Here is a 13,432-nt window from a genome sequence, read left to right on the forward strand (position 1 = left end):
ACATATGATACTTGGTTTTCCATTCCTGAGTTACTTCACTTAGAATAATGGCTTCCAGCTCCATCCAAGTTGCTGCAAAAGACATTATTTTGTTCCTTTTTATGGTTGAGTAACATTCCATGGAGTATATGTACCATGCTTTCTTTATCTACTCATTGGTTGATGGGCACTTAGGTTGGTTCCATGTCTCTGAAATTGCTAATTGTGCTGCTATAAACATTTGTGTGCATGGTGTCTTTTTCATATGACTTTTTTTTTTCCTTTGGGTAAATATCCAATAGTGGGATTGCTGGATCAAATGGCAGTCCTACTTTTAGTTCTTCAAGGAATCTCCACACTGTTTTCCATAGTGGTTGTGCTAGTTTACTTTCCCACCAGCAGTGTAAAAGTGTTCCCTTTTTACCACATTCACACCAACATCTATTGTTTTTTTTAACTTTTTGATTATGGCCATTCTTGCAGGAGTAAGGTAGCTTATATGTTGTGGTTTTAATTTGCATTTCCCTGCAAATTAGTGATGTTGAACATTTTTTCATAGGTTTGTTGGCTGTTTGTATATTTTCTTTTGAGAACTGCCTATTCATGTCCTTTGCCCACTTTTTGATGAGATTATTTGTTTTTTTCTTTCCGGTTTGTTTGAGTTCCTTGCAGAGTCTGGATATTAGTCCTGTATCGAATATATAGATTGCAAAGATTTTCTTCCTTTCTGTGGGTTGTCTGTTCACTCTGCTGATCATTTCTTTTGCTGTGCAGAAGCTTTTTAGTTTAATTAGGTCCCATTTATTTGTTTTTGCTTTTTGTTACATTTGCTTTTGGGTTCTTCGTCATGAACTCTCATTGGCCTAAGACAATGTCTAGAAGAGTTTTTCTGATGTTATCTTCCAGAATTTTTATAGTTTCAGGTCTTAGATTTAAGTCTTTGATCCATCCTCAGTTGATTTTTGTATAAGGTAAGAGATGAGGATCCAGTTTCATTCTTCTGCATGTGGCTTGTCAATTATCCCAGCCCCATATATTGAATAGAGTGCCCTTTCCCCAATTTATGTTTTGGTATGCTTTGCCAAGATCAGTTGGCTGTAAGTATTTGGCTTTATTTCTGGGTTCTCTATTCTGTTCCATTGGTCTATGTCTGTTTTTGTACTAGTACCATGCTGGTTTGGTGACTATAGCCTTCTATTATGGTTTGAAGTTGGGTAATATGATACCTCCAAATTTGTTTTTTCTTAGTTTTGCTTTGGCTATGTGGGCTCCTTTTTGGTTCCATATAAATTTTAGGTTTGTCTTTTCTAGTTCTGTGAAGAATGATGATATTTTGACGGGGACTGAATTTGTAGATTGCGTTCAGCAGTATAGTCATTTTCACAATATTGATCCTACCCATTCATAAGCATGGGATGTGTTTCCATTTGTTTGTGTCATCTATGAGTTCTTTCAGCAGTGTTTCGTAGTTTCCCTTGTAGGAATTTTTCACCTCCTTGGTTAGGTATATTTTTAAGTATTTTATTTATTTTTTGCAGCTGTTGTAAAAGGGATTGAGTTCTTGATTTAATTCTAAGCTTGGTCATTATTGGTGTATAGCAGTGCTACTCATTTGTGTACATTGCTTTTGTATTCTGAGACTTTACATGATTCATTTATCAGATCTAGGAGCTTTTTGAACGAGTCCTTACAGTTTCTAAGTACAATCATATCAGCAAACAGCAATAGTTTGACCTCCTCTTTAAAATGTTGGATGTCATTGATTTCTTTTTCTTGTCTGATTGCTCTGGCTAGGACTTCAGCACTATGGTGAATAGAAGTGGTGAGAGTGGGCGTCCTTGTCTTCTTCCAGTTCTCAGGAGAAATGCTTTCAACTTTTTCCCATTCAGTATGATGTTGGTTGTGGGTCTGTCATACATGGCTTTTATGACCTAAAGTCATGTCCCTTCTATGCTGATTTTGTTGAGGGTTTTAATCATAAAGAGATGCTATATTTTGTCAAATGCTTTACCTGCATCTATTGAGATGATAATATGGTTTTTGTTTTTAATTTTATGTGATGTACCATGTTTACTGACTTGCGTATGTTAAACCATGTGGATTTTCCCTCCGAGGGCCCTAAATATTCCCATGTCTCTGGCTTTGGGGGAGTTAGCTGCTGACACTCCAGGTTTGCTTCGGGAGAACCGTCTTCACTCCGACTTGGCCCTGCTGCAGGGGGAATTTTGTGACTGAATGTTGTAACTTCAATTCACCATTCTGAACACGTTAGTTACTGAATGATAATATACTTGCTTGTTGCCACTGCTTAGAAAAGAGATTTGATTCAACTATATTTTTGTGTTCATTTGAATATTGTGTTTCTGGACTCAGCCATTGAGAGACTTACAACCAAAACAAAGATGTTGTGTTCAAACATCCTAAAAGTAGCCAATTCATTTTTCTGGAATGAATCAATTGTCCAGCCTTCTATCAAAGGTTATTATTTAAGAAATGGAAAGAGAAGAGAAGGAAGGGAGGGAAAGAAGGAAGGAAGGAAGGAGAGAAGGAAGGAAGGAAGGAGAGAAGGAAGGAAGGAGGGAGGGAGTGAGGGAGGGAGGGAAGGAAGGAGGAAAGAAGGAAGAAGGAAGGCTTTGCTTTTGTTTTCATTTTCTTGAGACGAGATTTTAAAAAATAATTTCGGATCTGTATTTGGGAAGGGGGCGTTGCGCTTCACGAGTATCATATTAATTGTTTATGCTCTTCCTTTTGATATCCATCTGCATGAGAACATTTAGAAGCCCCTGGTTTACAGACAGGGAGATGGGAAATTCTCTGTTGGGTGACATTTTGCTGGGGCTGGCCCTCCCTCCTGGCACCATCTGGCTTCCTGAAATAGTTTTCTCAGCACCCTCGATTCAGTCTTTTCAGTGATAAATGCTGTGGGCATCAATCGGCGCTCCTGCCGAGAAAACTCAGCAGCCAGGCCTCAGTTTCAGAAACACCCCAAATTCCTTCTGGTCTGCCAACCCCTCAGTGGTCCTAAACACGCAGGTGCCCAAGCCCTCCGTCTGTGGCTGGCACACTCAGCCGACTCACTGATGGCAGAGGCATAATTTTCAGTGGGGTTTACTCTCACAGATCATTATAGAGTGAAAAATACACAGTAGTGCTTCTCCCAGAGACATGATTCTGCAGTAAATTGTGCCTTGCTTTCAAGGCACAACCTCTGCTTCATGGATATATATGTGGGAACATCAGAAACTTCTGTAGGTATCTGTATGGAGTCATTAAAATGTATCTCATTTTAATGATAGTAGGAACAGTTTTCTCCTTAGAACTGATGAAACTCCTGTGAGTACATTTGGCAGTTTCTTTAATACTAATTTGCTCCTTCTTCGTTAATTTATTCATTTAAAACATTTATCAAGTGTACATATGTGCTGAACCTCATGCTGAATATAAAAAAGCTAAACTAAAGTTGCCCTTTGGAGGCTCAGCCTAGAGGCAGAAATGGACTTATAAAGAAATATGCAAAATACAAGCAATATGCACAAAACATGGCAGGGTCTCACTGGGTCTCTTTTGTGGGAATTAGGAAAGGGCAGCTTCCCCTGTGCATGTCAAGCTATGTGTCAAGCTATGTCTGAATAATCTGACATAATTTGCATGAATAACACAATTAAACAGCACAAGATGGAAATTCTTCATTCAATAACATTTGCTTCCTCTCCACTCTTTTTTTTTTTTAAAGGAAAAAACAGTCAAAGAGGAAGAAAAATATTTTATTTAAAAACTACTGCAACCTCAAATTTCCAGCCATTGGAATCCTTGTGAAATCATCCCACAGTCTTGAATTCTATGTGATTTTTAAATTTCTTCTATTACTTTTTTTTTTGAGATGGAGCCTCATTCTGTCACCCAGGCTGGAGTGCAGTGGTGTGATCTCGGCTCACTGCAAGCTCCGCCTCCTGGGTTCACACCATTCTCCTGCCTCAGCCTCCCGAGTAGCTGGGACTACGGGTGTCCATCACCACGCCTGGCTAATTTTTTTGTATTTTTAGTAGAGATGGGGTTTCACCGTGTTAGCCAGGATGGTCTCCTGACCTCGTGATTCACCTGCCTCGGCCTCCCAAAGTGCTGAGATTACAGGCGTGAGCCACCATGCCCGGCCAATTCTATGTAACTTTTGCAAATAATGGATGGTAGGAATTAACATTTCACTCTGCTCCCCAAGCCCCACAACTCCTCCTTCAGATTTCAGGAGAAACTCAAGTGTTCTCATCATGCACTAATTACTAAGGCAGTGTCCTGGTAGAATATTCCAGAAATATTTTCAACAACTACTAAAAGGAAACTTGTTTCATTGTTACCACTCATTTTACTAGAAAATCAACTTACTAGGAATACTGTTTTCTCTGACACTCCTGGTTAATTGATGTAATGAGGTAATAAAAGGTTCCTATTTCTTAAGACGACATATTGCTAACATCCAAGATTTGCAAGAGCTTTGAGTCTCACTCAGAATTCATTCCCGTGGACTCCTTATGTCCTGCATTAGCTTCTATAGTTTTCATTTCCCAGCCGCCGTGTTCTAACTTTCCATATATCTCATATATTGACAACTGCAGAACCTCAGTGTGTGGAGGTGACTTCTGAAAATGCCCACGGCCACCCATGCACTAAGTGTTTGCAGTCATCCACACGTCTGTTTCCTATTCTGTGGGATGAGGTGGGAAATGCTGTCATCCTCGTCTGTGTCCCCTCTTCTTCCTGTGTAAGCTGTGAGGCCCTCGACTGCACAGAGCCCAGGGAGCTGGGGGGCGCGAGCGACGTGCCCAGGGCCTTTGGGTCACTGCTCTTGTGAGGTCCCTGCCTCTCTCTACCCAAGTTCCTCCCTCTCGCCCCAGGGGTGTCACGGAGGGGCCTTGGGTGGCTCTGAGATCCGGTGTGGGGAAATGGAGGTGGAGGGTTTTTTAGTTTGGGTTTGTAGGGACATATTAATGTGCCCCACACTCATTTCTAAGTGTAGCTAGGTTGCTGTATTTGCAGTTTTACTTTTTTTTTCCATAAAATCTTCCCATGAATTATTTAAGCTTCAAGCCCTACGAATCTGGCGTCCATCCCTGTGACCTCTGGAACTCCCTGGGGCGTTCTCCTTTCCACCCACCCACGATGGAAATACGTAGGATCCAAACACAGCAGCACAAGGCAGCCATGCCTGTCACAAAGCCTCTGTCCCACGCGAATCTAACATATTTCAAGCCCCTCTGTCTTAGGTGACCTGATACTGATGCTCCTTTTATTAACAGATAATCAAGAGCTGACTGATCATTAACAAATAAAACACAAATGCATTTAACCTTAACAGACACTGTTAAAAGGGTGTTTCAGATGCCATGGAAGCTGCTGGAGGTCCTGAAGCCTGTGCCCCGGGGATGAGAGGGGCTCAGAAAGCCACAGGGACACCGCGGGCATGAAACCCTCATGGCCACCGGAGACCTCGTGCCCTCACAGTACGAGACTCAGAGCTCCACAAGATTAAAGCAGCAAAAGGTTATGGTGCTCCTCCCCTGCCAGGGGGCCCAAGGCAAACAGCTGCATAAATAAACAAACCAGAGGAAGAACGTTCTATTTTCATCCCTGATCCATTCACATCCATGCCAGTGAAATACCAGATGGAAATTGATGTCAAGCCTCTCTCTCCACATTCCCAGCTTGCTGGCGGCTGACGACCCCGGGATGCGGCTCAGGGCAGCCTGCTGAGAGGTCAGCTCAGGGCCCTGCGGTCAGCACGAGTACTGCTGCCTCATCACTGTCCCCCACCCCAGGAGCCACAGCCTCTGTACCATCTGCAATCAGGTTTTACTTTTGTCAATTTCCAAAACATAAAAATGTCAAACAATCACATACAATTTCCGTTGTACTTTAAGTACAGCTATAAATTGTCATTTCATTGAGATCAATGAAGAGAGGTTCAAAGTTGACCTAAACTTTCACATATAAAAATGCCACATGTGACGTGTTGCTCAGATTAATTCCATCAGAGAAAAAAATGTCTGCAAAGTATTGACAATCTGTTTCCACACAATATATGTTCATGAGTCTCATATTTTTTAAAATTTATTTTTCAGTTTAGTAAATTTAATCTTGTCTTACTAAGTTTATATAAAAACTGGCTTGTAGGCAACACATTTATACATAAAATATGGTAAAAGCCAACACCTGTCAATAGTACAATGTCACCTCCAGGCAATGAATTTAAAAGGTCTAAGGTCTTTTAATTAACAAAGAAGTTTGTTCTCAATATTATGGTCAATTTATCACACACAGGGTGCAAACAAAATACAGTTTGTAAAACCCTTCCTTTAAATTTTGACTTCTGGTATATTTTAAAATATTGATTTCCTGCTAATATTTACTAAGATGCTTGTACATTTTAGTCAAACCAAATACTTTGTTTCAACAGTCACTATTTTAGGATATAAACGTCTCTCTAATAGGAAACATCCTGTACAGCTTGAGCCTCCCAAATCTGAAAATCCAAACACTGAAATGCCCCAGAATCCCAACCCTGAATGCTGACCTGATGCTAAATGCCCCAGAATCCCAACCTTCTTGAATGCTGGCCTGACGCTAAATGTTCCAGAATCCCAACCTTCTTGAACGCTGCCATGATGCTCAAAGGAAATGTTTATTTGAACATTTTGTATTCTGGATTTTTGGATTTCAGATGCTCAATCAGTACCTAATCCACAAACATTCCAAAATCTGAAATCCCAAACACTTTTGGTCCCAAGCATTTCAGATAAGGGACATTTGACCTGGACAGGCTCTTTCGATGTATCTATTGTCTAATTTTTAAGAAGGACTCATGCTTCGGGACCTATTGGTTTATGTATGTGTGCATGGGAAGGATGGAGGCTTTTACCAGCGGACCATCTGAGCTGTACTTTATGTGTGGGTGGGTGGCAGAATAACCCATACCCCATACCTTCATCTCAATCTGTTTGGTGTCCAGATTCTGAAACAGCAGCTTTACTCGAGTTTTCCCATCATCTGAAGATCCCTTAAGCTGAGAGAATTTAAATCTCCAGAGCACATTCTGTAAAGGAATAAAATTAATTAGTGATTTATAAACAAGAGTTCATTTATTTAATTAGCATCTCTTACTACATTAAACAGCCTTGTTACATCAACAGACATTCACATAATGTTTAAATTGATATTTAGCATGTAATGATTTGTCAGTCTCTACTTTCTCACTCTTCAATCTTTGCAAACTGGCTTCCTCCAGCCCACCCAGCTCTCCTGCCCCACGGTCCAGCCTCCAGCCCACCCAGCTCTCCTGCCCCACGGTCCAGCCTCCAGCCCACCCAGCTCTCCTGCCCCACGGTCCAGCCTCCAGCCCACCCAGCTCTCCTGCCCCACGGTCCAGCCTCCAGCCCACCCAGCTCTCCTGCCCCACGGTCCAGCCTCCAGCCCACCCAGCTCTCCTGCCCCACGGTCCAGCCTCCAGCCCACCCAGCTCTCCTGCCCCACGGTCCAGCCTCCAGCCCACCCAGCTCTCCTGCCCCACGGTCCAGCCTCCAGCCCACCCAGCTCTCCTGCCCCACGGTCCAGCCTCCAGTAGCTGCTCCGCATGTCTTGAGGATGCATCAGCATCCACCGTCCTCAGTCCCTTGTCGCCCGCAGTGGCCCCCTCTGGTCTTCCCTTGCGTTTTCCTGTACACAGCCTTAAAACATCTTATGAGCATTGCTCCTTTTTCTGCTTGGAGAACTTCAGAAAAATTCACTAAAAGTTCCAGTTCTTCCTATATTATATAAGACATAGTCAAGAGTGCAGAAAAAATGAAAACCTTTAATCCTGACTGATACTACCCCATCTATGGCTATATGTGAACCACTAAACCTTAGTTTTTCATGAACCAATTTGAGAAATGTAAAATTAAAAATTAAAAATATTGCCTTTTAATACTACTGCAAAAATTACTTAATGTTTGCTAAGGTACTTTAAAGATGAAATGTACTCTACACACTCTTACTCCCATAAATAAAAAAGGCTGCAGCAAAGAAAGACTTAATGGATGTCTTCTATAAAAGGTAGTCTTTAATTATACATACTTCATTATAATAAATCTTTATCTTCCCAGAAAAATTCCACCAGGGAACAGTAATTTTTTTTTAGCAAGCCATAGGTCGAATTTCCATTAAAAGCTTTTATTTTTAAACAAAGAACATATTTTCCTCTAAGTGTCAGGAGAGGGAAAGGGGCTGCAGAAAACAGGGAAAAAGTTTCAAGAACACTTTTATCCCATCTGACCATTGACGGGTTTATTTCCTGCCCACATGCTAACCTCAAGATTCTTGGCCACATCTTTTCTTTTATATTAAATCAAGGAGCTAAATAGAATCTCCGCATTTTATGCCAAAGTGTCAAAGCACACGTTTCCTGTAGGTTTTGGGAAAATTAGAACTTCATAAGATCTTAGGGAACAGTTTCTCTGTCTCTTCCATGTTCACAGTGAGGAAACTGAGCCCAAATCCACCTGGACAGACTTGAGCATCAGGATCCTTTTAGAATTGGAATTGCCAGACACTGTGCAGAAACAGAATATTCCAAAGTCATGCCTCAGTCACTGCTTCCCATGTGATATGGTTTGCCTGTGTCCCCACCCAAATCTCAGCTTGAATTTTAGCTCCCATAATTCTCACGTGTCGTGGGAGGGACACAGTGGGACGTAACTGAATCACGGGGGCAGATCTTTCCCATGCTGTTCTTGTGACAGTGACTAAGTCTCACATGATCTGATGGTTTTATAAAGGGCAGTTCCCCTGCACAATCTCCCTTGCCTGCCGCCATGTAAGACATGCCTTTGCTCTTCCTTTGCTTTCTGCCGTGATTGTGAGATCTCCCCAGCCATGTGGAACTGTGAGTCCATTAAACCTCTTTTTCTTTATAAATTACCCAGTCTTGGGTATTTCTTCTTAGCAGTATGAGAATGGACTAATACCCTATGGTCATCAATTCCAGAAGTGAAACATGTGTATCCATTCTTGTCGTGAGCAGAAGAGAGCGTGATGTGAGCAGAAGAGAGTGTGATGTGAGCAACGGGGCACTGACGCAAGCCCCGGAAGCAGATGGCAGCCACAGCCGGCCTGGAGGACCTGTCCCAGTGAGCGAGCTGCCCGAGCCACTCCTGCCCTGCTCCACCCACTGCACCTGCCTCCGGAGAGCCTCTTCCCACACTCCACACCCATTCCACCTTGTCTGGGCAGTGCCAAAGCACCCTCTCTGCAAGCTGTTAAGTGAAGGCTGTGACTTCAGCCTCTTACATTGAGGTAAGTCTCATCTGCCTTTAAAAGAACCTATTATCCATCATTTGTAGGAGGGACCTGATCATAGGTATGTGCTCATCCATCAGGAAAAGCCAGGCAGTCTTGGCTATTGAGGTTTTGCCTAATTTCTCACAAAATAAGCAATACTCAAACGACTCAGTGAGCAGCAGTAAGAGGCTTTGGCTCAAATTTGATTTTGAAGAAAGAAAGCTCAGTAGTGGTCTACCCCTATTAGGATAGGGTCTTGGAAATAACCTAAATTAATATTTTGCATGGTATCATAAACTGCTATTAAAACATTATATACAAAAAGTGCAAAAATATCTATGTAAAAGTCCTGTTTATTGTTTAAAGGCTTCGAAATGGTCCTCACAGTGAAGTGACTTAGGTATATGATTATTGTCTTTTTGGTCCATTGATATTGCACCGTAACTGTACTCAACACTGGCAGATTTGAGAATAACGTTTCCTCACGAGGCATACACATCCAGTATATATGCTTAAAATTGTGTCCCAATTTTACCATCTAGCTCTTGTTGGGGTAATGGAGGACAAGGATCTCGTCAGCTTCTCTGGTTTGGGACAGGCTGCAACGTGGTCCAGGCACAAGTCGGGGCTCTGTGGGTGCAGGTGTGGCTCTCTTTCTGCCCTTCTCAGAGCGTGTGGTGGGGACGTGGTGGCTCCTCTCGTAATCATCCCTTCCAAATCACCCCGGTGGCCTCTTTTAACTCTTTCACAGCTTTTCTCTTATGCATCTCATAATAGCAATGTTTCTGTAAAAATGGAACTCGTTTTTCCATTATGGATGGCATTTCTGCACACTTTATTTAAAAGTGGTCTGGGTAACAGTTTAATTTCACAACTCTAAGCCCTTCTCCAAAGCGCGATCGGACCTTCTAGATCGGAATGTGGCATGTGCTCCACTCACAGCTCCAGAGACGCTGTTGGCAGCCAGTCACAACAGAGCCATTTTTATTTGTTCCACAGTCTGGGGGATAAACTCGGGTGGACCCATCCTCCCGTGGCACAGATAAAAGCTGAAGGGAAGCCAGATTTCTAGTTCTCCCTCTTGGAAGACAGAAAATATTTTTCCGTAGTTTTAGTAATTAAAGAGCAGCTTTGCAGTTGAGTGCACGTTACATGAAACATGCTAATGTTTACATATTACTGTGATGGTTTCAGGTTGTTAAAGATGATAATCACATCTCACTTCCTTTGTAACATGGTCTGATTGTTAACATAACTGACAGTGGAAGGTAAAACTTCCCCTGTAATGCAGTCCGATTGTTAACACACCGACAATGGAAGGTAATCCTTGAATCCTTCACGGTGGAGGTGCCATGGATAGTACCAGGCAACTCCATGACACCAGGGACTTTGAGGTACTCTCAGTTCAAACTTGATTCATTTCTTGGTGTTTTCCAGAGAGCTGTAGAGACACTTGCTGCTCCTCCTCATCAGGCCAAAGCCAAGTCTGCACTTTGTCTCCCACAACAAACAATTCCTTTTCAGCTTTTAAAAACAGATCTTTTTGTTCCTCTCCATCAACCTTAACTCAGCCCCACAGGTCTCCTGTTCCTAACTAAGGACCAGGCCCCATGGGGGCCAGGGCAGCCCCAGGACACTCTTGTGAGGGTCTGCACTGATCACCCTGAATACAGAATCATAATTTGCTGCGGTGTGGGGAGTGACCTGGTGGTACAGTTAGAATAGAAGTTGCCATTTAGAGACAAGTATAGCTTTTCATTGTGCCCCCAAGAGCAAGTAAATCCTGTGATGGTTCTACCTCTCTAGCAGCTCTCAGTCCTACATGTGCAACCGGGCCCCATCCTGAGCCCTGTGGAGGCTGAGGGCTCAGGCAGGACCCCTCCCGGACCCAGGTTGTTGCCAGGTTGGTGCCTGGTGCGCACCCGGGGTCAGTCTCCGCTTCTCTCACACCACTGCGGGTTCTATTCTTGTTGATATTCTCTCCCACTTCTGATTAGTTACATGGAACAGGAGGGAAGTCAGTGCTAATCCAGAGAGCAAGAGGATGTGGACGTCACCCAGAGGCCCCACCGGCCTGGAGTGCGCTTGGACAGGGCAGGTGACCTGCCTGCACGGGGCAGGGACGCCCTCCATCTCTAGCAGCTAGGAGGGTGTTCTAGTTTATCCTCTTTAATTAAAAAAAATACTTTCCATCTAGAGATTTAGGCCATATAGATTAGATAATGGTCTTCTCATTTATTTTGTAAGTGCAGAAAATATTTTCATGGTCAAACACATTTTTTGTTTTCCTGCTTAACTCTTTTCTCAACGTTGAAAATAGATAGTTGATGGTTAATGGATTCAGGCTTGGAAATAATTGCTTGTCTTTCTCTGGCAAGCAGAGGTGGGCAATCAAGAAATTTGACTATACACAGGCTTCGAACCAGGATGTCCCAGCAGATGAGTTGGGTTGGCCTCCCAAGTCCAGAACCTCTTTCCTTGCAAGAGTTTGGTGAATAGGCATTGCTGCCATGTCATGGTCTAGTTTTGACCCAGAAATAATACACAAATGTCCTGAGTTAACAGTATAGTGTGGCGTAAAAGTGCTAATTGTCTTGTGAATATAAGCATGGTAACTCCCAAACAAAATATTTGTAGCCACATAATCTATTTGATTTTTTTTCTAATAACTAATACAGAGGGCACATGGGCACTGGAGAAAACAACATTTTAAATAATTATTTAGAAGCATTTCATATTCAATGATATTTATTTTCATAATTATTTCATATCATTCATCATATTGATGCTCTTATCAATATACAAATAATTGGAAGCCTATTGATGCCAGACTTACAAATGTCCTCCAACACTGACATGAGTGACAAGATGCCAAATAAAGCAAAATTATCAACATTTTATGAATTTACAACTCATTGGTTTATCCTTCATAGTTAAGGTGGGAAAGCTTTCCTTCAAAAAATATTAATTCAAATATTGTAAATTCTATAATAAACCCAAGTAAACTACAAGGAACGATTGTTTATGTTGTCATGCACTATTTTCATGTTGAGTTGCTGTCTGAGTGGACTCAGCAAACCAGTGTTAGGCCAGAACTCCTTGAAATAAAGAAATAATCCCAAGAAAAATGTGAGGTCAAGTGCTCTCCTTCAAAGGAAAACAGGTCAGCAGGTCAGGGCCTCTGAGCCTCAGATTCAGACCACAAAAACACATCGTCATTGAATCTTTACACAAAGCTGACCTAGAGTGGAGAGGACAGCGAGCAGAAGAGACCCACAGCTGAGGAGGGGAAAAGTTCCTCGCTGGAAGGTGAGCGGGAGGAGGGCTGGAGCCGGCCAGGCCACCTGCCCAGCACGCGGCAAAGAGGCCCCCGGACCGCCTGCATGCTTACTCTAGCATTGCCCAGGTCATTTTGGGTGAGGGATACCCACGCTGTCAAACAGAAAGAGGCACGAAAGGCTGTAGACAAATGGGCTTTGATTATAGGAGCTCAGCTGAGTTGGACGGTCTGGTTACCAGGAGTTTAAAACACTGCTGCTTTACCAAAGGGCTCACAACTGCATTTTGCACAGCATTAAGAAACAAATTACAGCTATTTTAAAAGTTGACTGCATTAATTTTAGGGCTGACTCTGGAGATAGTTCTGTCTGAAACGATAGGAAGTGCCCTGTGAGGCCCCAAGCCCAGCTCTGCCTGACTGTGCCTGGCATCATTGATCACACCAGGGAAATGGGAAGAGGCTCCAGGAAAGGCCCTTGAGGAGGAAAGGCACAGGGCAGCCCAGGAAGAAAGGAAACTCACTGGGGAAATGAAGGTAGGAAATGTGTCAACACGTTGAGCAATGGCCTGGAAACTCACAAACATCGCTCCCACCCAGAGAGCCCCGTGGCCACTCCAGGTGAAAATCAGCCCCTGCAGGTACGAGGCTCAGGGCTTGGCTAAACGTGGTGATGGATGTTCTTTTCATTTTTGCAGACTCAGTTGGATCTTCCTATGGTGAGACCTTCTGGCAGAATCACGACAGGGAGACTCGTGACCTCTGGACACTGTGCTGATCCCCGGGCATGGGTGAGAGGTGCTGGCTGGGAAGGGCCTGTAAGTACATTACCCACAGCAACACAGGCACAGATAGATGCCCCTGGTGAAT

At 43.0% G+C, this 13,432-nt stretch overlaps 1 protein-coding gene across 2 annotated transcripts in view; it reads right to left on the minus strand.

Annotated features, from left to right (window-relative positions):
- The window catches only part of SNTG2 (syntrophin gamma 2), a 374,364-nt gene that overhangs the window by 20,422 nt on the left and 340,510 nt on the right, over positions 1–13,432 (minus strand). For both annotated transcript variants that reach the window (XM_050753205.1, XM_050753204.1), the window contains one exon: positions 6,953–7,063. In XM_050753205.1, the coding sequence (XP_050609162.1) occupies positions 6,953–7,063 (111 nt within the window). The remainder of the gene's footprint in view (positions 1–6,952; positions 7,064–13,432) is intronic.

Source organism: Macaca thibetana, chromosome 13, assembly GCF_024542745.1.
Source record: "Macaca thibetana thibetana isolate TM-01 chromosome 13, ASM2454274v1, whole genome shotgun sequence".
Taxonomy (NCBI): Eukaryota; Metazoa; Chordata; class Mammalia; order Primates; family Cercopithecidae; genus Macaca; species Macaca thibetana.